Genomic DNA, 26,469 nt, shown 5'->3' with positions numbered 1-26,469 from the left:
TTCTATTATGGATACATTAATTGACATTCTCACCAATAGTGTCCAAGCACTCCTTTTCCTCCACATCCTTGCCAATCCTTGTCATTGCTTGTCTTTTTAAGCATATCCATCCTAACAGGTGTGAGGTGATATTTCACTGTGTTTTTGATTTTCATTTCCCTTATGATTAGTGATGTTTTGAACCTGATGCTGGGATTGAAGACTGATGGTGGAAGAAGAAGGGGGATGACAGAGAATGAGGTGGTTGGATGGCATCACTGACTCAATGGACATGAGTTTGAGCAAACTCCGGGAGTTGGTGATGGACAAGGAGGCCTGGAGTACTGCAGTCCATGCGGTTGCAAAGAGTCAGACACGACTGAGCGACTGAACCTTTTCATATAACTGGGCTATTTATATGTCTTCTTTTAAGAAATGTCTATTCAGGTCCTTTACCCATTATTTTTTAAAAATTTTATACAATTCTTAAAGGTTGCTTTCCATTTACAGTTACCTTACTTTTTATAATATTTGCTACTTCCCTAAGAACTAGGTTAAAAACTGATTCTTTTTAAAAAAATCAAAACCCTTTGCTAAAAAATCTCCAAGACCTAAAACTGGTTAAAGATTTTTTGGCATTATGTGTGTGCTTTGGCCAGTATGAAGATTATTCCCTGATTTACAGCAATTTCTCCAACCAAGGTATGTTAGTTAGCAACTTTCATCATATTATTAGTATAGTAGATGCTCAGTTCAGTTCAGTTCAGTCACTCAGTCGTGTCCGACTCTTTGCGACCCCATGAACCACAGCATGCCAGGCCTCCCTGTCCATCACCAACTCCCGGAGTCAACTCAAACCCATGTTCATCTCATCCTCTGTCATCCCCTTCTCCTCCTGCCCTCAATCTTTCCCAGCATCAGGGTCTTTTCAAATGAGTCAGCTCTTCGCATCAGGTGGCCAAAGGATTGGAGTTTCAGCTTCAACATCAGTCCTTCCAATGAACACCCAGGACTGATCTCCTATAGGATGGACTGGTTGGATCTCCTTGTAGTCCAAGGGACTCTCAAGAGTCTTCTCCAGCACCACAGTTCAAAAGCATCAATTCTGCGCTCAGCTTTCTTTATAGTCCAACTCTCACATTCATACATGACTACTGGAAAAACCATAGCCTTGACTAGATGGACCTTTGTTAACAAAGTAATGTCTCTGCTTTTCAATATGCTGTCTAGGTTGGTCATAACTTTCCTTCCAAGGAGTAAGTGTGTTTTAATTTCATGGCTGCAATCACCATCTGCAGTAGGTTGAAAATTTCAAGGGCTAGATACTGATGCTCAATTGTTTACCTTTTTAAGCCCATTATAAATAAGATGCCCATTGGGGAAAACACACAGAAGACACAAATAAAAATTCACTTAATTCACAAGAACAATGTAACCTGGATTTATACAACACTGCAGTCCTTGGTGATGGTAATTATTGAAATAGAGAACAATGAGGTAAACACAGGTTTGGAAGGTGAAACCAGTAATTGTTTTTGAACATAGTTTGAAATGTATATTAATCCTTTAAGCAGAGACACAAAGCAGGCTGTTAGACATAAGAATAAGGTGCTCAGAAGAGACTGGGGCTCAAAAGGTAAATCTGGAGGATCATCAATAGAATGTATTTAAAGTCATGATATTAGATGAGTTCCCCCAGGGAATGAATACGGACCAGACAGGAAAGAGAATCTAGGGCTGATTTCTGTGGCATCTGAAATTGAAAGTTTAAGAAGAGAAAGAGAATTAATAAAGAAAGACTGAGAAGAAACAGTCAGAAATGAAGGTGGAAGGTCAGGAGAATGTACTTTGCCAGCAGCCAAGTGTTAAGAAATTGTCTCCAGGAAGAGAAAGTGACTGGTTCTTGAGAGTTTAAGTTAACTGAAGACTCCGAATTATTACTGCTACTGTATCTGTCAACGAGGTGGTCACTGGTGACCTTACTCAATGGAGTTGGTATAAGAGAAAATGGCGAAGAGGAAGAGGAAACTGGAAGCATAGACAGTTCTTTCAAAGAGTTTTGCTGGAAATGGAGCAAGAGACACAGGGTGGCATAAAAGATTGAAGGCCGAGATAAATTTTGTTTGTTTTGTTTATGATAAGAGATAGCAAATGTTTGTAGATTGATGGAAATGAAGAAACTGCAATGGAAAATTGAATAAAACAGGAAGGAGAGGAAATAATCTCAGTAATGGAATGCTCAAGTAGGCAAGAAGTTTCGGAGTCCAGGACACACATGGAAGAGTTGTTCTTAGAAGTCCGGGCAGTTCATCCATCCTAACAGGAGGGAACGTGGAGTACGGGTTCAGATGAAGGTGGACTGGCAGATCTGACAGTCGGAGAATGAAGAGGTTTCTTCTGGTTGCTGTGGTTTCCTAACTGAAACAAACAGTAAGTTCGCCATGCTCTTTGGCCACTATGAAGACTGTTCTCTGAGCGAGAGGATCAGAGAAAGGGTGCCCAAGATTTGAGGACAAAAGAACACAGGGGAAAAAGATGCTGTGAGAACAGGAGAGTCAAATGATTAGGGAAATGCATTGTTGGGCAGTACTGAGAGCCCACAGGATATCTGTGGTCACACATATGAAGGAAGACCAAACAGCACGCTTCCGTGAGTTACTTTAATCGTGCTCAACTGCTCAGGGGCAAGAATGAGTAAGTAGGTGGTTGAGTTTAATCAGAATTACAGATATTCTAGGCAGACAAGACTGAAGGCAGAAAAGGATATAGTAGCTGATGGTTTGCAACGGTGTGATTACAATGCTGGACCACAGAACCTATGCTAAAAAATGAGGAAAGGAGGAGGGCGTAAGGACTGGAAAAGATGCTCCAGCAGAATGTCTCCAAGAAATTATCCCACTGCAAAGTAACAGAGCAATCCCAAGTTCAGCGAAAAGCAAGGGATGTTACCTCCAACAGGCATTCCCCTAGAAATAAAAAAGTCTCACTTTTCCTTTACAATTTAGATCTTCGGGAACAGTGCTGCTCCCCTCTCTATTTATGCCTAAGGTCATTGATGGCAATTTTTAAAATATCAAATGAGGTCACATCATAAATGGCTCCCTGTGGCAAACAGAAATTGGCTCAGATGTGTTTATTACAGTCAAGAGTTTAACTTCTTTAATGAATGAAGAAATTTTAAATATTAGAAGGAAAAAAATCATCTAAAATGATAATTCTAGGTTGCCCTTCAGTAAAAATGTAAAGTAGGAATGAAGCAATTGTAACTGTGTTATATAGTATCTCTGATACAGGGCTTTCCAGGTGACACAGTGGTAAAGAATCTGCCTGCCCATGCAGGAGATGTGAGTTCATTCACCCTGGATTGAGAAAATTCCCTGGAGAAGGAAATAGCAACCCACTCCAGTATTCTTGCCTGGGAAAATCCTATGGACAAAGGAGCCTGGCAAGCTGCAGTCCACGGGGTTGCAAAGAATTGGACACGACTGAGCACACGTGCATGCATGTAATAAACTCCTATTAATTTCTAACTTTATTTGACAGAGACCATGTCTAGATTGAAGGATATTCCTTTTTAAAGTTACTTTTTGAAGACAGGGAAGTCATTAAGAAAACTTCCAATCAATTATTATTATATAGTATTTGTTGACCATTATACAGTATTTATAGCACTATGGTAGCATGCACAATAGGTGAAATATTAGTCCAAGGAAATTTATATAGTGAGGTTTCAAGATTAAGTGTTACTCACAGTGACAATACAAGGATCTTCTTTTTTGGTTTGTTTTTAAATTCATTTGAAACCAGAATTTAAGAGTAAATAGAGGAGCAATCTGGACAACAGAGTCTCTCAGTTTATTTATTTTTTCTAGTTATTTTTTATTTTATTTTTTTTACTGGAGGCTAATTATTTTACAATATTATATTGGTTGGTTTTGCCATACACTGACATGAATCCGCCCCGGGTGTACATGAGTTCCCCTTTCTGAACCCCCCTCCCACCTCCCTCCTCCCCTTATCCTCCCTCTGGGTCATCCCCGTGCACCAGCCCCAAGCATCCTATATCATGCGTCCAACCTGGACTGGTGATTCGTTTCACATATGATAATATACATGTTTCAATGCCATTCTCCCAAACCATCCCACCCTCGCCCTCTCCCACAGAGTCCCAAAGACTGTTCTATACACCTGTGTCTCTTTTGCTGACCTAAATAAGACTATTCTTATTTGCCTTTGAAACTGACCAATGATGAAAGCATTCTAAAGGTTTAGAAAAGGTGATTTAACCAGTTTAGGTTTATCAATTTACATTCATTCGCATAAACTTGCAATGGAAGCAGCAAAACCAACACTGCTCAGTTTAGCACTTTCAGGAGCTAATTACAATGTGGATATACTTTTAAAGCAGTCTCTCTGCTTGGAAGTATTTGTCCAGATTAGTTCTTGTCACTCTAATCAAGAAAATAGCATTAGAGGGACTTCCCTGGTGGTACAGAGGTTAGGACTTCACCTTCCAGTGCCCCGGGTGCATGTTTGAACCCTGGTCAGGGAGCTGAGATTCCACATGCCTTGTGGTCAAAAAACTAAAACGTAAAACGGAAGCAATATTGTAAAATAATTCAGTAAAGATTTTTAAATGGTCCACATCGAAAAAATCTTGAAAAATACTTCAAAAAACAGCATTAGAAAAATATATAATTCAGACTTCATTAACTCAGGCTAGATTACTGGCCAAAAGTCTCTCTTAGTGACATTTTAGCTTTTAACCTTGCTACCTTAGAAAACCTAACAAAATTTTCAGACTTTATAATTCATCATTTTCAAGGACAAATTTTATACTGTGCCTACTTCATTCCTGAATTTTACATTTTAATTCCTCTCTCAGCTTGTTCAGTGAAAAGGCAGCAATAAATAGAATTAAAAATACAAGAAGAGGTAAATAGGGATAGGATTTTAGGAAATCTGACATAACTGATAATAAATGTCAATTGCCAGAACTTGAAAAGATAACTTGGTTGAGCAAGAAATTTTACATCACATCATTTTCTCCTCAAAATTCTGTAGGTGTTTCTCTGTTACTTTCTTTAATCTGCAGTCTAAATGACAAACGCTAAATTTAGATGACTCAGAGTATCGTAATATTTGCTCCATAGCAGGTTATTTGTTAAAAGTACTCTTTATATTGTATTTTGTTTTTCACGCATGGAGACTTACATGATAGTTAATAACTATCTTAAATCACAAACTTTGCCAAGATGAGTCCAGGTGTGTGTCATTTCTTATTTATTTTGCTTGAGAAACATGAACATTTCAATCCATATACTCAGACCTTTTTTCTCTCAGCTCTGGGAATTTTTTTTCTATTTTGCTTTATTATTTCTGTCCTAATTGCTGTGGTTTATTTTTCAGAAATAATAATTGTTATTGAATTTCCATTCTTTCTACCTTATAGCCTCATTTTCATTATTTTAGTTCCTTTTCCTTTTTCTTTTGAATTCTGAGAAAATTTCTTTAGCTTGTTCTCCACCACACTAATCTGATTTTCCACAATATCAATTTTAGTTTTTACTGGCCCCATTGTAAATCTAATTTTACCACTACATTTTTAGAGTCCTGCAATTAATGTTCTGTCACCCACCTTCCTTTCCATTTCTATTGTCTTTTCATTTCTAAATCCTCAACTTTCGATCTTGTACTCTGTTTCTTAGATACTATTCATTCTAATGAGTCTGAGGATTTTGAACAGTTTTCTATTAACCACCTTTTTGGTTTCCTAGCGTAAAAAATCTTTATTAGCGTGCTCCTCTTGTGAGGTTTTAGGATGATATTCTGTTTCCCTCCTAGCTCAGTTAGTAAAGAATCCACCTGCAATGCAGGAGACACCGGTTCGATTCCTAGGTCGCGAAGATCCCCTGGAGAAGGGATAGGATACCCACTCCAGTATTCCTGGGCTTCCCTTGCAGCTCAGCTGGTAAAGAATCTGCCTGCAATGCAGGAGACCTGGGTTCGATCCCTGGGTTGGGAAGATCCCCTGGAGAAGGGAAAGGCTACCCACTCCAGTATTCTTGCCAGAATTCCAAGGGGTCCTTGGGGTGGCAAAGACTCGGACATAACTAAGTGACTTTCACTTTCACTTCTGTTCCCCACGTGGCTGCTAAGTCACTTCAGTCATGTCTGACTGTGCGACCCCAGAGACAGCAGCCCACCAGGCTCCGCCTTCCCTGGGATTCTCCAGGCAAGAACACTGGAGTGGGTTGCCATTTCCTTCTCCAGTTTCCCATGTTACGCACTAATTTTCAAGGGTTGTATATAAGTTGTTTCTCTATTTACTCAGGTTGGAACAACAACAAAAAGATTTATCTAAGACTAATATTTTTCCAACAGATAGTATACGTAGATTGATCTGAGGGTCACTCTTTTTCTTCAGTGCTCCTCTAGTCCCAGAATTATGGTCAAATACGATCTATAATTATTACTGTATTGATCCAACCAGTCCATCCTAAAGGAAGTCAATCCTGAATATTCACTGGAAGGACTGATGTTGAAAGTCCAATACTTTCACCACCTGATGTGAAGAACTGACTCATTGGAAAAGACCCTGATGCTAGGAAAGATTGAAGGAGGGAGGAGAAGGGGACGACAGAGGATGAGATGGTTGGATGGCAACACTGATTCTATGGATATGAGGTTGAGTAAGCTCCAGGAGTTGGTGATGGACCGGGAAGCCTGATATGCTGCAGTCCATGGGGTCGCAAAGAGTCGGACACGACTGAGCAACTGAACTGAACTGAATAATGTATATGTATAATTTTAGCTCAATTCAGTAGTATTTTGTAAGCCTTCCAAGTAGTGAGCATTTGCCCACTGAGAAAGCATTTTGCTGCACTCATGGGTTGGTTCTCTATAACTCTGAAGTAATGGAGTTCATGAAAAAGAAACTATAAATCCAAGCGTACACTACTGCTTATTAGTTGGAACCTATACCACTTGGTTTGTGTATATGAATTTCTCAGGATGCAATGCACTTCTGTTATTCCTTTCCCTACTTCCTTCTTGCCTACTTGTCTTCTCGGTTTTACAGACACCAGTTAGGCATCACTTTGGTAAACTTTCACCAGGACTTCCCTGGTGACTCAGAGGTTAAAGCGTCTGCCTCCAATGCGGGCCACCCGGGTTCGATCCCTGGATTGGGAAGATCCCTGGAGAAGGCAATGGCAACCCACTCCAGTACTCCTGCCTGGAGAATCCCACGGACAGAGGACCCTGGTAGGCTACAGTCCATGGGGTCACAAAGAGTCGGACACGACTGAGCGACTTCATTGGTAACCTTTCAGATCCACACCCCTGGAATAAAGAAGTCCTTCCAAGGTGATCTCAAAACATTACAAACTGTATGCTTCCATGACATTTTTGAAAGGGTAAAAATATAGTGATGGAGAAGGAACAGTGGTTAGGAATTGGGGGAGGGTGGATTTTAAATAAATAGCATGATGGAGTTTATGGACGATGGAAGTGTTCTGTATCTCGATCACAGTGGCAGTTACACAAATCTATGCAGGTGTTAAAATAGAACTATATACACAAAAAATCAAATTTAGTGTATGTTAATTAAAAATAAAATAGAAAAAAATGAATAAAAAAAGAGAAGTCTTTCCAGACACTTTTATCCCTGAATCAGAAACAGGAAAATAGCTTCAGTACTATCAACTCAGGTTTTACACCAGCAGATATGGAGGGCTACTGATTACATATTTGGAGATAATTTCACTAGCCTTCATGGGACTTACCCATTCAGATTGTGAAACCAGGCTGACTGTTAATTCTACATTGTTTATATTATTATGAATTTTCATTATATATATATATATATAATGATATATATATCATCCTGGATTTTCAGATGAAGAAATGAGGTCACCAAACATGGCTTCTCCAAGGAAAGACTCAGAGGCAGGACTAGGCTGCCGACCCAGGAGGTTTTACTCTAGAGCCTATGCACTTAATCACTGAATTCTCTATTCTTTCCAAATGCTAAATTAAACAATTAGTGACAGATTTTATTTTCTTGGGCTCCAAAATCACTGTGGAATTTTGGACCTGAGTGATAAAATTAAAAGACACTTGCTCTTTGGAAGGAAAGCTATGACAAACCTAGATAGCATATTAAAAACCAGAGACATCACTTTGCTGACAAAGGTCCATATAGTCAAAGCTATTGTTTTCCTAGTAGTCATGTACAGGTGTGAGAGTTGGACCATAAAGAAGGCTGAGCACTGAAAAACGGATGCCTCTGAACTATGGTGCTGGAGAAGACTCTTAAGAGTCCCTTTGGACTGCAAGGAGATCAAACCAATCAATCCTAAAGGAAATCAACTCTGAATATTCATTGGAAGGACTGTTGCTGAAGCTGAGGCTCCAATACTTTGACCACCTGATGCAAAGAGCCGACTCACTGGAAAAGACCCTGATGCTGGGAAGGATTGAAGGCCAAAAAGAGAAGGGGGCGGCAGAGGATGAGGTGGTTAGATAGCATCACTGACTAAACTGACCTGGATTTGAGCAAACTCTGGGAGAAGGTGAAGGACAGAGGAGCCTGGTGTGCTGCAGTCCTTGGGGTCCCAAGGAGTCAGACATAACTTAGTGACAGAACAACAAGAAGATAACATTTATTAACTAATTGATATGTGCCAGGCATTGGGTTGTGCAATTAACAAACGTTAATACATTTAATACTCACAACTCTATGTGATGGATACTATTATCATTCCCATTTAATAAATTAAAACCAACAGCAATAACAACATTAGGCCTTAAATATGGGAATAAATTTACCCAGTCAGATAACTAGCAGATGAAAAGCTTGGGATTCAAATTCAATATGACTTCTAAACACAAGCACTCATCTCTTATGCTATAACACCTCTATTTAATAGGTATAATATGTTGTGTATACTCCAGTAAATGTATAGTGTATTTTGCTAAGAAATTTCATGTCAAGAATGATCAATTCCTATATTCAACTATAAATTAATACTTTCTGAGACAAAAATTTTCCTTCGCTAAATACAAAAGGTTACAAATTAACCAGAGACATCTGAATGCACTTGTGGGAGGGGGTTTAAATGCCATAATTTTTCCTATATGCACCCTGGTAGATAGCTGTGCACTGCATCAAGAGGCTTTCTTACCCTTTGACTTCCTGTAGTGTTTAACCGACAAGGAGTACTGGCAGAAAATCAGTCAGAGAAAGAAAAAGAACCTTGGGATATTTGTTCTGTTTTGCAGACTGGATGAGAAACAAAGGCCACTGCTCAGGCCTTGCAGTGACAACCTACCCTTATTACTAAGACACAAGTTTTGTGCTGTTTCATGTGACTTTGCTATCCCCTCTCCACCCTTATAAATCATTCCTTCCCTAAATTCACTTAAATTACTCAGTTTAAGCATCCCATCTCTTCTCTGTAGGGCCTAGGGGGATACAGAAGTTACCTATTCTGGCATAGAACAATGCTTCAATATTCTAGAAAAGGATATTTTCCCATTCTATATGAATTCTTAATGTTCATGTAGGGCTTCCCTGTGGCTCAGATAGCAAAGAATCTCCTACAGTGCAGGAGACCCAAGTTTGATCCCTGGGTCAAGAACATCCCCTGGAGAAGAGAATGGCAACCTACTCTAGTATTCTTGCCTGAAGAATTCCATGGACAGAGGAGCCTGGTGAGCTACACAGTCCCTGGGGTTGCAAAGAGTCGGACAGGAATGTTTATATGTCTTTTTAGAAATAGCAATGTCGTGTAAGTGTAATTACAAAGAAAAAGATGGGTAATGCAACAGCAAACACACTTTCCTCAGACTCCTAATGTTGACTTTTCAATTTGAATATAATAAATCATTCATGACTCAGCTAAATTACAATTTCAACGCAAGATGAATGGAATGCACAAGCAAACCCATGATTACAGTGTATAGAAAGCGATATTGCTCACTTTAGCCATGTCAATTCCATCCTAATTACAATGGAATCTTTAGGCACTTAAAGATTTATATTTGCCTTAAGCATTTATAAGCCCATACTAAATGTGTCTAATACTACTGGGTTTTATAAACAGTCAAAGACAACTAATCACTTATATTTATGAGATAATGTGATGAAATATTTGCAGAGCACCTCCTGGACAGGAAACTGTGGGGCTGAAGTATCTCCAGTGATTGCTGGCATTATCGTTCTATTCATAAAACATGTGTGAGCATTAATAGAGAAATAAATACTCTAAATATTGGAGAGACTATAAATTGATTGACCTAAAGTTAAGATTCTCTTTTAAGGACTTTGTATATCAAGTCTGCCTCTAAGAATTTATCCTAAGAAAATAATCACAGATGTATGTAAAGATTTATCTATCCATATATTCACTAAGACAATCAATAATATAAACTCCCATAGGAAGGAATATGCAGTCATTAAAAATGATGTTATGGAAGAATGTATGCTGACATGGAATTATTTACAAAATATTCTAGGTGGAAAACAGGTAATAAAATGATATATAAGCTGTTTTTGGTGTCAGCCAAGATGAAGAAAGCTGATTGCAGCCCAACATTCCCACTGACTACAACTAAAGCTCCTAACAAAATATAAAAACCAACTACCTGAAGACTTTGAAAAGTACACATACCAGGTGTATCAGGAATTAGAGGGAAAACTTAAATAAAGACCCATAATATGTGAGGTTCATGGAGCTTTACTGTCCTTTCTCACCTAGAACTGACTTGTGGGTAAGTTGAATCCTAGAATTATGCAGCAAGCACAGCCAGCCAGAACTCCAGGAGAACTGACCTTTTTCCAGCCAGAGGTCTGGGGAAATAACTCTTGTGTGCTGGAGACTTTGAATATTTTTTTTTCACCTTTTATTTCACTCTCAGCTTTGCTCCAAGGCCAGGCCCCAGATAGAGACCTTCACTGGCAACACCACAGGTACCTGAAACCCCAAGAAAAGCCCATCTTTACAGCCAGAGGAACTGGGAAAAGACCTTCTTACAAAGGGTTCTCCTGCTGCTTGTCTATAAGAAAGCTAAAATTGTGTAGGCTGCACAACGGCATGGGAGGCTAAAATTCTGAGAGGACTCCATCCTCCTGACCAGAGAAACCAAGAGAAAGCATATGAGAGTTGTAGAGCATGGGAGAAATCATGGAGAGAAGACAGATGAAAAGAAGCAATTCCAAAGTCTGTGTTATGAACTAACATAAGTCCTGGACCTGACCAGAACAAACCTAAAGAGACTCAGCAGAGGTGTCAAGACATAAACTACCATAGAAACCTTTATACTAGTTCTAGACTAACTCTTGAGTGGTATAAGCTCCAGTAAGATCCAAAAATCCTGGCATAGTATTTGAAATTTCAGCTGACATCAGAACCCCTATGAGACAGAATATGAAGTTTGAACCTAAACTGATTGATTGCCTCCTAAACAATCATACAGAAAACCATTTTCCAAAGGACATTAATCTGATCAATATTCAACGAAAAAGACAATTAACAAATACTTATTCCAGGTTGGCAGAGATGTTGGAATTATCACACAAGGACTTTAGAGCAACTCTTCAACAATCCTGAATAAGGTAAAGGTGAACATTGTTTAAAAGAATAAAGGATAGAGATGCTTAATTGAGAAGTAGAAGCTATGAAGAAAAGAAGAAATTTTAGAGCTGAAAAAGACAAAAGCTGAAATTTAAAAACTCACTGGATGTTTTTAATAGCAGAATGTAGATAACAAAGGAAATAGTCACTAAATTTGGAGAGAAATAAATAGAAATCACAGAACCTAAAGAACAGAGAGGCAAAAAAGACTGGGGGGAAAAAAATCCCAAGTCCTCAGAAACCCATGGGACAATAATCAAAAGGTATGATCTTCACATCAATGGAGTCTGAGAAGAAGAGATAAAAGAGATAGATGGATGCAGAAAGAATATTTGAAGAAATAATGATTGAAAACTTTTCAAACTGGGTTAAAGATTGTAGATTCAAAAGGTTCAGTTCAGTCCAGTCGCTCAGTTGTGTCTGACTCTCTGCGACCCCATGAACCACAGCAGGCCAGGCCTCCCTGTCCATCACCAACTCCCAGAGTTCACCCAAACCCATGTCCATTGAGTCGGTGATGCCATCCAATCATCTCATCCTCTGTCATCCCCTTCTCCTCCTGCCTTCAATCTTTCCCAGAATCAGGGTCTTTTCAAATGAGTCAACTCTTCACATCAGGTGGCCAAAGTATTGGAGTTTCAGCCTCAGCATCAGTCCTTCCAATGAACACCCAGGATTGATCTCCTTTAGAATGGACTGGTTGGATCTCCTTGCAGTCCAAGGGACTCTCAAGAGTCTTCTCCAGCACCACAGTTCAAAAGCATCAATCCTTCAGCACTCAGGTTTCTTTATAGTCCAACTCTCACATCCATACATGACCACTGGAAAAACCATAGCCTTGACTAGATGGACCTTTGTTGGAAAAGCAATGTCTCTGCTTTTTAATATGCTGTCTAGGTTGGTCATAACTTTCCTTACAAGGAGTAAGCGTCTTTTAATTTCATGGCTGCAATCACCCTCTGCCCAGAAAAATAAAGTCAGCCACTGTTTCCACTGTTTCCCCATCTATTTGCCATGAAGTGATGGGACCGGATGCCATGATCTTAGTTTTCTGAATGTTGAGCTTTAAACCAACTTTTTCACTCTCCTCTTTCATTTTCATCAAGAGGCTCTTTAGCAAATTCCTAATAGGGTAAACTCATAAAATCATGGCCAGACACATCATAATCAAACTGTTGAAAATTAAAGATAAAGGGAAAAAACTTCAAGCAAGCCAGCAGAAAATAACACATTACATTCAAGGGAGTAATGGTCTGGATGACTGAAGACTTAGCATCAGAAATCACAGAAGCCAGATGACAGTGGCACAACATCTTTCAAGTGATAAAAGAACAATTAAACAGAATTTTATACCCAGTGAAAATATCTTTCAGGACTGAAAACAAAATTAGGAGGAACTCTCTGATTAAGGAAAACTAAAATATTTAATTTGTTCCCAGTAGAACCAATATTAAGGAAATACCAAAAAAAAATTCTCAGGCTTACAGGAAATGATATCAGAAGGAAATGTGGACACAAGGGCTTAAAGAAGAACAACAGAAATGGTAAACATCTGGGTCAATAAATAGACTATTTTACTCAACCAAGTTATTTAAAACGTTTGACTTTAGAGCAAAACTTATACCACTGCCTGTGGATTTCTCAAGTTATATGGGTGTACTTAATATGACAACTAAGTGGGGAGAGTGAAGTGATAAGGCTTGAATGTTTTAATTGAAATGGTAATCTATTCACTCTAGAGTATGTAAAGTAAGTTGTGTATTCAGTAATCCAAAGAACAGCAACTATAATAATACAAAGAGATGATCCAAATAGCCAATAGTGAAATTAAAATGGATATTAAAAAATAAACAGTAGAAGGCAGAAAATGGGGAATGAAGGAACAAAAAAAAAAGGTAAGAAAAAGAAAATAATAAATGGCAGATCTAAATCTAACCATTTCAATAATTAAATGTACATGGTATATACTAAAGTATAGAGATTATCAAATTTAAAAATAAGACTCAATATGTTGTCAACAAAACAATCCACTTCAAATATGTCACTATAAATAAAAAAGTAAAAGGTTGAAAAAATATACAATCCAACATTTATCAAAAGAAAATTGGAAAAGTTACGTTGCTGCTGCTGCTGCTGCTGCTAAATCACTTCAGTCGTGTCCGACTCTGTGTGACCCCATAGACGGCAGTCCACCAGGCTCCCCCGTCCCTGGGATTCTCCAGGCAAGAACACTGGAGTGGGTTGCCATTTCCTTCTCCAATGTGTGAAAGTGAAAAGTGAAAGTGAAGTCACTCAGTCGTGTCTGACTCGTAGCGACCCCATGGACTGCAGCCTACCAGACTCCTCCGTCCATGGGATTTTCTAGGCAAGAGTACTGGAGTGGCTTGTATCAGGCAAAGCAAACTTTGGAACAAGAAAAATTATCAAGGAAAAAGAAGAATATTTATAATCATGAAAAAAATAATTCATCAAGATATACAGCATTCCTCAATGTGCATGTACTTAATAAAATATATGCCCCAAAATATGTGAAGTAAAACTGATAAAACTGAAACAAGAAGTAGACAAACCCACAATTACACTCAGAGACTTCAGGGTTCCTCTCTCAGTTAATAAGAGTAGTCAGACAGAAAATCAGCAAGATATAGGGAACCCAATCAACATTATTCACTAACTTAATGTAATTGACATTCATGTGCACATGGAATATTTAACATGGCAGTCCATATTCTTCTAGGCCATAAAAACAAACTTAACAAATTTAAAAGAAGTGAAATCATGCAGAAAATGATTTCTGGTCAGAATGAAATTAAACTAGAAAAATGACAGAAACATATCTGACATATAGCCAAAAATGTATAAATTAAGCACCACGTGCTTAAATAACCCATTGTAAAACAGAAAGACTCTGGTGAGGGCAAGGGGTATACAGGAAACCTCCCTACATTTCCTCAATTTTGCTGTGAACCTAAAACTGCTCTAAAAAAATGAAGTCTTAGTAATTTTTTGAATTTCAAAGGAAATATTAAAATATTTTTAAATGAATGACAATGAAAATAAAGTGTATTAAAATTTGTAAGATGAAACTAAAGCAGTATTAAATATTATAAAAGGAAAAAAACTCAATTTAATAAATAATCTGTTTCCACATTAGAAAACTAATAAAAGAAGAACCAATTAAACCCAAAATAAACAGAAGGGAGAAAGTAATAAAGTTTAAAAGCAGAAATCGATGAAACTGAAAAAAAGAAAAACAATAGGACAAAGCCAATGAAACCAACAGCTGATCTCTGAAAAAATAAAGAAAACTGAGAAGTCCTTAGCCATACTAATGAAGAAAAAAGATACAGATTCCCAATAACAGGAATGAACTTTGGTTATCTCTACAGACCCTAAAGACAATGAAACAAAAGGAGAGAATTTTGACATTAGATGAAATGGATCAATTCCTTGAAAGATATAAACTACCACATCTCAAAAGAAAAGAAATAACCTGAATAGTCCTATGTCTTGAAATCAACCAAATTGAATTTTCAACAAAAAAAACTCCAGGCTCAGTGATTTTCTCTTGTAAATTCTATCACAAATTTCAGGAGGAAGTAATACCAAATTTACTCAGTCTTCTTCCAGAACATCAAGGAGGAATAAGGCTAAACCATTACAGTACTATTAAAGTCAGGCCAAAAAAAAAAAACGAACCCAAAAACCATAGACAAATATTCCTCATTAACAGAGAGGTAAAATCAACAAAATGCTAGCAAATCAAATTCAACAATATATAAAAAGGACAATATACCACAATCAAGTGCATTCACCCTGGAAAGCAATATCAACTTAATATCCAGAAATCAATCAATATTCAGAGGAAAAAAGTCATATGAACATATCAATAGATGCAGTTAAAGTCACATGACAAAATTCAACATCCATTTATGATACTTTTAAAAAAAGTTTCTCAGTAAACAAGAAATAGAAGGAATTGTGCTCAAAGTGATAAAGGGGGTATGCAAAAAATCTATAGCTAATATTATACTTAAGTGCAAAAAAAAGTCTCCCTAAAAGTGAAATGACAAGACTATCCACTCTCAATACATATGATGAATATCATATTAGGAGTCTTAGACAAGGCAATAAAACATGAAAAAGAAATAAAAGGCATGATGATTAGAAGGGAAGAAAAATGTCTCTATTCGTAGATGATATGATTGTCTACATAAAAAAAAAAGTCCATGAAATTCACAACAAAGCTCATAGAATGAACAAGTGAGTTAGCAAATTCACAGGATATAAGGTCAATATGTAAAAATCAATTATATCTCTATATACTAACAATAAACAACCAGAAAGTAAAATTTAACAAAAGAATACTATGTTTCACTAAAAAGGATATACACATGACAAGTAAGACAGGAAAAGATGTTCAAGATTATTAGCCACTTGAGAAATGCAAATTATAACCACAATGAGAGGGCACTACACATCAGTTAAAATGGCCAAAATTTCAAAATATTGACACCACTATATAACTGGCAAGATGAGGGGAAACCGTATCACTCGCATATTGCTGGTGGAAATGTAAAATGGTATAGCCATTCTGTGGTCCTGGTTAGTTTCTTTTAAAACTAAAATTGCAACCATGATAAAACCCAGAAATTGCCCTCTTGGACATGTATGCCAGAGAAATAAAAACTTACATGTTCACATAAAAACCTGTACATGAGTTTTCATAGCAGCTTTACACATAATAGCTCAAAAGTAGAAAAAAGCCAGATTACTTTCAATGGATGAATGATTAAACAAAGTGTGGTGCATCCATACCATGACAAACTCATGGTAAGGTGAAAAGAATGCCATAGCTGAAAAAGCATTTAATATGTACAACTTACCAAACATCACAGCTGAGCCTAGCCTGCCTTAAATGTGCTCAGAATACTTACATTAGCCTACGGTTGGGAAAAATAATCTAACCCAAAGCTTAATTTATAATAAAGCGTTGAACATCTCATGTAATTTACTGAAAAATCTACTGAAAGTGAAAAACCAAATGGCTGTGTGGATACAGAATGGTTTTCAGTGCATCAGTTGTTTGCTTTCCTGACCCCATGGCTGACTGGAAGCTGAGGCTTGCTATCCTACCCAGCATCACAAGAGCATATCATACTACATATCACTAACCCAGGAAGAGATCAAAATTGAAAACTGGAATTACAATTTCTACTGAATGTGTAACATCTCATTTAATCTTGCCTGCATCCTTTGAGAAAGGCACAATCCCATGTTTATAAATAAAGCAAGGGTCGGCAGAGTAAAGCATCTTGCCCTGGCTTCTGCTGTCAATGCACAGAGTAGACAGGACATGAATGCTGGTTTCCTGACTCTGCTCCTAGATGTTAACTACCTGCCTCCTGTCCCAGACAATGCTCTGAGCCCCTCGGGCTTGCTTGTATTTCCAAGTGGCCTCACATCCAGAATGACGGGGCTCACATCCAGAATGGTGGGGTTCACTCTGGTGACATCCACCTCTTTATGAGAGTGCTCCTTTCCTTTTTTCCCTTCTGCTTAAGCAAAGGAAGCTGCTAGAGGAGAGTCTGAGCCCTTGATCATCCATAACTGCTCACTTATAAGTAAAATGAGGGATTCCTTTGTGGCTCAACTGGTAAAGAATCTGCTAACAATGCAGGAGACTTGGGCTCGATCCCTGGGTTGGGAAGATCCCCTGGAGAAGGGAACAGCTACCCACTACAGTATTCTGGCCTGGAGAATTCCATGGACTGTATAGTCCATGGGGTCACAAAGAGTTGGACACGACTGAGCGACTTTCACTCTCACTGAATGTATAATGCTTTCATACCATCAAAAAACCATAAAGTTAAACCAATGTAAATCAGGGACTGTCTCTACTAACAAAATGTAAAGATAGCCCCAGATAGCGAGAAAATGTTCGCAAACCACATATTTGACAAAGAACTTCTATTTAGCATGCACAAAAACTCTCTAAGCTTAACAATAATAAAACAATCTTTTCTTAAATGGGCAAAAGATTTGAACAAGTACCTGGAAAGAAGATATATATATGATAAGGATGTACAAGAAAAGAGGCTTAACATCATTAGTCATGCGGGAGATGCAAATTAAAACCACAATGAGATAACGCTGTACACCAGTTAGAACAGCTAAAGTAGAAGACGCTTGACAATGCCATACACAGACGAGGACACGCAGCAACTGGAACTCTCATGAATTGCTGAAGCAGTGCAACATGACGCAACCACTCTGGAAAACAGTTTGGCGGTTTCTTATCAAGCTAATGGATGTCAGAGTCAGACTATGAAGAAAGCTGACCACCGAAGAATTGATGCTTTTGAACTGTGGTGCTGGAGAAGACTCTTGAGAGTCCCTTGGACTGCAAGGATATCCAACCAGTCCATCCTAAAGGAGATCAGTCCTGGGTGTTCACTGGAAGGACTGATGCTAAAGCTGAAACTGCAATACTTTGGCCACCTCATGAGAACAGTTGACTCACTGGAAAAGACTCTGATGCTGGGAGGGATTGGGGGCAGGAGGAGAAGGGGACAACAGAGAATCAGATGGTGGGATGGCATCACCAACTCGATGGACATGAGTTTGAGTGAACTCTGGGAGTTGGTGATGGACAGGGAGGCCTGGCATGCTGTGATTCATGGGGTCGCAAACAGCCGGACACGACTGAGCGACTGAACTGAACTGAATTGAAACATATAATTGCTATATAACCAAGTGATTCCACTCCCAGAAAAAATGAAAACTCATGTTCATACAAAACTTGTGCAAATATTTACAGCAGCTTTTCTTACAATCACTCCAAACTAGAAAAAAATTCAAATGCACTCTAATTTATCAGTGAATCAACAAAGCAATATATCAACGCCATGAAATACTACTCAGCATTAAAATGGAACAAACTATGGTTACACACAGCAACGTGAACAAATCTGAAATGCATTATGCTAAATGAAAAGAGCCAGATTCAAAGGCTATATACCATATGCTTTATATATATATATATGTATGTATGTATTTCTAGAAAAAGAAAAACTATAAGGATAGAAAATAAACCTGTGGTTGTTAAGATTCAGGGGGAGGGTTTGACTATAAGGGGATATCACAGGAAAATATTCTAATATTTTTAAGTGATTGTGGTGGTGGCTACGTGATTCCCAGGTGGCTCAATGGTGAAGAATCCACCTGCCAAGGCAGGAGCCAAAGGAGATATGGGTTCGATCTCTGGGTTGGGAAGATTCCCTGGAAGAGGAAATGGCAACCCACTCCAGTATTCTTGCTGGGATAATCCCATAGACAGAGGAGCTTGGTGGGCTACAGTCCATGGGGTTGCAAAGAGTTGGACATGACTGAGTATGCATTCAGGCCATGGAATTCTATGCAACAGAATGTACAAATTTTCTGGAATTCTATGTGTTAATCTGAAATTAAATTGTTAAGTTATAACACATCCTGACAGGTCTAAATATAAAGTCAACATGAAGGGCTAAACCATTATCTCAATGACTTTTTAGAATTTCATGCTTCTAAAGCATTGCCTTCAGAGAAGGCAATGGCAAGCCACTCCAGTATTCTTGCCTAGAAAATCGCATGGACAGAAGAGCCTGGTAGGCTGCAGTCCATGGGGTCGCTAAGAGTCGGACACGACTGAGCGACTTCACTTTCACTTTTCACTTTCACACATTGGAGAAGGAAATGGCAACCCACTCCAGTGTTCTTGCCTGGAGAATCCCAGGGACGGCTGTCGTCTATGGGGTCACACAGAGTCGGACACAACTGAAGTGACTTAGCAGCAAAGCACTGTCTTGAACACATGCCATTTGCTCAAGATTCAAAATGACAGTATTCTTGCCACCTGGTGAATTCCAGCAATTTCTCTGGTGATTCTCCATCAGCCTATTTGATCCACCCTACCAAAGCAACATCCCTTACCTTGCTGCTCTCCATGATGGATCTGCTCCAGGGGTCTTCTCATGGCCATAGAGAGAGACCTGCACTCACTGTCCTCTGGCAGGACTACCAGGCAGAGGAGACAGGGGCCCTTTAATTGTCTAGCCACAAACTGCTAGACACAAAGCAAGCTATGCTGTTACGGACTCCTAAGCAGTAAGATTTTTCCAAGTGTGCTTGGATCACGGGAACATCTGATTCAATATGGAAAACTGCACTATTGTTCACACTTCCACAGAAACATGTGACATTTCAGGGGAACACAGAAAAACAAATGAAAGCCTCAAGAGCAGCTACCAATTTTGCTAAATGTTATACCAGACACAGGGAATGGCAGAGATGGGAAAAGAAGTGACCTCAGCATGGTCAGATGACTCTGTAATTTCAATAACATTTGCAACTAAGAAAGGGAATGAGTGATTATATCATCAACTATTTCCCCAACTCTGACAAATCCAGGCCCCTAGCCTATGTTTGATCCAAAAGAAACACTTTCAAAGAGAGGGAAGAGAACTCTGTGCAAAGTATCCTACTCAAAATTCTTCCCCCAGGTTAGGAAAAAGCATTATTTAATCCTTGAAGTTTATATGCATTTAGGGTCAAGTTTGATTGCACTGAAAAAAAAATTGCAGTTTCACCCTCTTTGTAAAATATTGAACAAAACAAACCTGTGTAATTTTGTTCAATGAACTACTGGCCTTCACATGGCACTATATGGTTTTGACTGGCAAAGCTAAATATCATAGTTACATAATGGTATATAGACTCTCCTCTCAAGATATTTTATTTCCTATTTGAAATTAAGCCATGGACTAGAGTCAAGAATATTTTCTTACAAGTATATAAGAAAATGTAAGACAAACTCAAATGCATCCTTCAGTATACTTATGCTGTTTATTCTCCCTTTTAAATATTTTTAAAGGTCAAAAATTCTTAGCATGTCTAAAAGAAAAAAATGTATCCTCCAGGTATACTTGACCATTTCCTGTTCTTTGAACACCCCAAGCTTTTCCACATCTGAGCTCTTATTTATCCTGCTCACTCTGTGGTTTTCTTAAATTCTTTTGCAAAACAGATTTAGATAACAAAAATAAGTACCCAGATTGTATTACCTTAAACCTCTGCAAAAATGCCTTCACCCAGTCAAAACAGAAATGTCTTTGGCTTTCATAAAATCATAATATTAAAAAAATAAACTATAAGAATATTTCCATAGATAATCTGCTAGAAAATAATCAAAGGCATTATCTGCTATGCTACCCAAGGTCATTTATATGACTAGCTGAGTGATAAAGAACCTTGCAAAGTCAGTTGTCTGGAAAGAATTGTATTTTTCCTGGTAAATTGTTATGCTTCCTTTATTCCAACAGTAGAGACAATGCAATCAAACATGTGTTCTTTTTCACTTGGTTTCTCTGAAGATTAGCCAAATTTGTTTCTCAGTTGCAACAAACAGCCTACCCTTGGTGCCAAATACACATTTTTCTCTTTCTCTTAAGGTTGTCATTTTTTTTTACAACATCGCTTTAACCATGTCACAATAAAAGTGACACAATTAAATATATTTTGAAGTATGCTTAAATGTTTTAAATACAGTAGGCAGAATTAATATATGAAGGCTGTTTTCTACAAGCTATTCCATAGTAAATGACAAAACAGAAACTGTGGCCGAGAGCAGTATTTTTCAAACTGGAATGAGCAAAAGAATCACAGAATGATCTTATTAACAGGTTTATGCTTATTCAGAAAGTCTGGGGTGGGGCCGGAGGTTCCACAATTCTAGGAGGCTCCCAGATAAGATCACTTCTGGTCCTCAGCCCACATTTTGAGGAGGTAGGGCCTCACCAACATTCTGCCTGCGCATGAATGAAAAGTCAGTACAGGAGAAATATGAATATAATGGAGCCCCAAGACATGACAGGGCTTCCCAGGTGGTTCAGTGAGAAAGAATCCACCTGTCACTGCAACAGATACAGGAGGTATGGGTTTGATCCCTGGGTCAGGTAGATCCCCTGGAGTAGGAAATGGCAAACCCACTTCAGTATTCTTAGTCCATGGTGTCACAAAGAGTTGGACACAACTGAGCATGCACACACGCAAGACATGATAACCCTCAAAACGGTAAGAACCACGAACTAGACCAAATGGGATCAGATCATCACATTCCTGTTTCAATTTTTAAAAATCAAAGCGTCTTAAATCCAAAGTCTATAATATTTTTTATAACAAATGTCCAGTTCCTGTTTTTCAAAGAAGCTGATTCTCATTCATGGTTTAGACATTCTATCATATAGAGCTCAGTAAAATTCTGATTGATATACTTCCAAAAATCCACAGTATTTTGAATGGTTATAGGAGGACACACAAGGAAAGAATACTTACTGAACACATGGAAAGATTCCATCTATTCAAACATTTATTAAACCCCCACTGTATTCCAGTAATACTCTTAGGCCTCAACATCCAGTTTCTTTTTTCTTTTATTTATGTTGGTTTGATTCTGATTCTTCATTTCTATCATGTTGAGGGTCAATTATTATATAACTTGGGAAATTACTTGATTAGTGAATAAGTGAATGAATCTACATCATTTGAAAAAAATTCATCAGCTGTAACACTGGTTAAGAAAATATTTGAACAATGTAGTCACTTCAATATTTTTTTCTTTCCAGTTAAGAGAATTCCTTCTGGCATGGCATGATGCACAATGATAATTTCTAAAATACTTCACAGTAAAGAAAAGGCCTAGTTTTTCCGAAGCTATTCCACTTTTATAGATTCTTATGTTGCCCGTTGTCACATGTATGTCTCCCCAGCGCAGTTTCACAGATGCAGAAGGGAAAAACCTGTATTTTGGTTAAAACTAACCACCTGTCTAATATACATAAAGAACTATCTAAGTCACTATCTTGTTGCATAAGTACAATAACATTTAAGGCTTTTTTTTAGGTCACAGGCTTTAGAGCCAAGTGTACAAGCTTTCTATTGCTGCTACAACAAATTAGCATAAGTTTAGTGGTTTAAATGCAGATTTATTATTTTATGGTTCTGGAGGTCAGAAGTCCAAAATGGGTTTCACAGGACTAAATTCAGGGTGTCAGCAGAGCTGTGTTTCTTCTGAAGTCTCTAGGAGAGGGGTTATTTCCTTGCCCTTTACAGCCTGTAGACACCTCCCACATTCCTTGGCTCTTGGCCCCTTCCTTCACCTTCAAAGCCAGCAATGTTGTATCTCTCTGTGACTTTCTTCCACTGTCACATCTTCCTCCAACTCATTCCTCTCTTTTGCCTCCCTTCACTTTTAAGAAACCTTGCAGTAACGTAGATAAACTGCAATAAACTGTAGATAAACCTCCTTCTTTGAGGGTCAGTTGATTAGCAATCTTAATTCCTTTGCCACGTAACCTCACATATTTACAGGCTCCAAGGATCAGGATGTAGACTTTTTTTTTTCGGGAGGGGGGTCTATTATTCTGCCTGTCATGCAAAGTGTTTCATTTCCATTTACTAACTTGAATTTTCCTGATGCACGTTTAGTTCTCTCACTGTTCTTTGATTCTAGGAAACGAAGCTCTTAGGGAATAACAAGTATAGGATAAGATTACTGATAGCAATAACTTGCATTTCAGTTTTTAGCCATGAGCTCTGATTCTATTGGGATAACTCTCATACTCAAAGAAAGATACAGATACGGGTGGAATGGCCACTGCTGCATAACCATATTCTCCTGCTGCCTGAAATTTCTGAGCTACATTTTGGTAAACTGATGCCACCGATCACGGAATCAGAGTGTGACCACCAGGATAAACGTCTTGATTTTCTGTGATCTAAGTTGGCTACAAAAAGGGCCTTTTCCTTGAAGTTTTAAGAAACTAAATCTTCTTTCAGAATTGCTCAAATGGGTTTAGAATCATTAAAAATGTCCAAAGCACCGAAGTAATAATGTTTATTATTTTCTTAAATACACAAAAAAATGAGAAATTAAATGAGTAAATTATAGTAGCCTAATCTTTTCATGAAATTACTATGGATTGACAGGCTGGTTGTTTAAACAGCTGTACAATGCTTACGCGCCAAAGACTCTAAATCTCTAATAACAAGAAGAATAACACTTTGCATGAGTGTTTCTTTGAATATATTCTAGACTGTACTTTCTCACAGGAACTCTCGACTAAGGATTTATTATATTTCAATCCAAAGCCACAGAGATAGAGTTTGAATGATTGGCTGAAGGCCCTATGCAAACTGAATCTAAACGTGAAAAAAAGTAAAAGTTTCAAATTTGAATTCATGGCCTGAATTCTGATAGACAAAAGCATGTTTGTGGTGATTATCATTATTTAAAACAGGCAGGTCCAATCACCAAATGCTAAAATACAAACTGTATGACAGTTTAAGCAGAGTCAGGTCGGCTCTACTAAAGTTTCATGTCACACAAAGGTTATGAGAGATACATTGTTTCTTGTGAGTCTTCTGTAACACACAGTAAGCCATGCCAGTGTGAGAAGTTGTCATCTCTTGCACAGATTAATGACACCCTCAATATCTACCCCTCTCACCTGCTGATCCTCTCTCCTATGCCCTCAAAATTACACCTAATACTTCTGAGAACTGTTCACAGCTCCCATGGTTCTGGTGGGGTTTTCATCAGCGTATCAACTTAATGCAGTTCCTTGGGCCAGCTCTAAGCGAGATCAAGAAAAACAGGATAAGGTGGTGATCTGACAGATTTTCTTCATATAGCCAGTGAAAAAGAATTCTGAACATCTATGCACATATTTTTAAATAACATCTAAATGTTTTTAAACTAAGTTTGCACAGTTGAAAGGGGACATGATTTCTAATGCTCTGGTCCGTATTTATCAGAACCTCAGGACTGCAGGTTTCACTGAGTCTATGGAAGATTAGAAAAGGTAGGGCCCATGGATGAGCTAATCAACCCAAGACGACTTTCTGTCAAGACAAGTCTGACTTCGTTTTTCAAGCAAATATGAAGATAGTTCTAGTGACACCAGTCTATCTTTTGAAAGCTAAAAGGAACAGATAAATACAGCACAGGGCCTTGTCACGTGCTTGGGCCTTGGATGAATGGGGCAGAAGAAAGGAGAACTGGTGGGAATAGCCATGTTCAGAGGCAGATCAGTTTCAAGAGCTGCAAGTTGAGGAACTGAAAATTGAAACCCCTGAAACACTATGTCCTGGGCAGTCTTGATGCCCAGTTTGGAGAGTGCTGAGAAAAAAATGATTTAAATTCCTCTCAGAACATATCTAACAAGATACAAATTTAAAATGGTATTTCTACACAAAACTCCCGCTGACTGCATTTCTTTGAAGGATCCTCAGCCTTTGGAAGTGTTTCGAAACAGGTATCAAGTCCTCTTCATCAAAATGAAGGGTCAACAGTAAGAGATTACAATCTCGTTTGTGCAGCGAACCTCCTGTAGCTGTAGTTCTGGCGACCGATTTACTAGGTTCTACATTTTCTCTAGTCCTTAGAACTTCTCGCTTTTGTTTTCTCTGTTCATACTTGACCATCTTTTAGTGTGTGTCTGAGCTCGTCTTAGTCACCTATCACCTTGAAGTTCCTAGGTTCCACCCATGTCCTTATTGAGTCTTATGCTCAGGCTGATTCTCTGGCCCTTTTAGTGCCAGAAGTGGTAAGCTGTAGAAAAAAAAGGGAACAAACTACAACTTCCAAGGCCAAGATGTTGTGTCAACAGAGGAGTTGCTTATGCAAACTACTATGAACTTTTACACGGTAAGATAGGGAGAAGTGTAGCGTCACACTGAGAATACATTTGGAAAATCTTTCTCTTCTAATGCTTATGAGGACAAAGTTTGGAAGGAAATTAGTGACAAGGGGCAAAAAAAAAGATACAAGGAAGACAACTTTATTAGGCGATTTCTCTTCTTTCTGAGCTTTCTCTTCTTTGTGAGGAGGACTCTGGTCCTTTCAGAGGAAGCTCCAAGTCATTCGAAGACATCCAGTGTTTTGCAGCTGCTGCAAATTGATCCCACGGTGGGTGCTCTGGAAAGCATCTTGGGGGTCGAATGGGTCTCCCGCCGCTCCTGATCAAGGTCGTCCGATCCATTTGCTAAGAGGAGAATCTTTCCAAGGCACCTCTTAGAAGCAGGTGTGTGTTCCCCTCCACAGAGCCCACCACCTGGCTGCGACCCATCTGCACTTGTGCCCCAGCTACCAGGTAACGCTGGGTGCTTCCGAAGGTGCTGCTGCGGGGGCAGCGGGGCCTTGGAGACGCAGTCACTGGGGAAGAAGCGAGGACGCGGCTGGATGCCGGCGGCACGCGCGCAGATGCCGGCGCACCCACAAACACATGCCGGTTCCGGGTGCGGGGAGGACGGGGTAGGGGAGGGGGAGCGGCCTTACCAGATCAATGAACGTCAGGAATTTCCAGCTCCCTCCGTAGGTCTGGTGCGAGGGCATTTCGATGGCCTTGTAGTTGCACAGGATAGAGCAGTAGGACAGCAGGATGGCCACCCGCAGCACCTGGCAGGGGACAAGCGCCATGTTCGCCAAAGGCCTGAGCGGCGGGGAGGGCGGCGCCGGGCGCGGGAGGGCGCCGAGGGAACCCCGCGCGGGGCGGGGCAGGAGCAGGCGGCGCGCCCCGCGGGACCGGCGCGAGCGCGCGCGCGCGGGCGGCCGCGCGGGCGGGGCGGGTGTGCGGGCTCCGGCGGCGGCCGCGGGGGCGGCGTGGCGTCAGCTCTTGCGTCATCTCCGTCATTCTGCTGCTGCCTTCACCCGCCCCAGAGACCTGGCCGGGGGCGCCGCCTCGGAGGCCCGGGAGCGGGCGGGCGGCCTCCGAGGGCGGCCGGGGCTCGGGCAGCGCGGCCCGCGGCGTCTGCC

At 39.4% G+C, this 26,469-nt stretch overlaps 1 protein-coding gene across 2 annotated transcripts in view; it reads right to left on the bottom strand.

Moving 5' to 3' along the window:
* The window catches only part of AIG1 (androgen induced 1), a 278,823-nt gene extending 252,558 nt beyond the window's left edge, over positions 1-26,265 (bottom strand). Inside the window, exon 1 of one of the 2 annotated variants that reach the window (XR_008686926.2) lies at positions 25,993-26,265. Coding sequence is in view for 1 of the 2 variants with exons in the window: in XM_055433558.2 (XP_055289533.1) it covers positions 25,993-26,133 (141 nt within the window). In the remaining variant the exon portion in view is untranslated. The remainder of the gene's footprint in view (positions 1-25,992) is intronic. The other variant, XM_055433558.2, reaches the window with a different exon arrangement.
* Positions 26,266-26,469: the final 204 nt, after the last annotated feature.

Source organism: Moschus berezovskii, chromosome 10 (genome assembly GCF_049115385.1).
Source record: "Moschus berezovskii isolate FMDL1 chromosome 10, NW_MosBer_1.0, whole genome shotgun sequence".
Taxonomy (NCBI): domain Eukaryota; kingdom Metazoa; phylum Chordata; class Mammalia; order Artiodactyla; family Moschidae; genus Moschus; species Moschus berezovskii.
The sequence above is the reverse complement of the archived record's forward strand: the minus strand, read 5'-3'. Positions and strand labels throughout refer to the sequence as shown.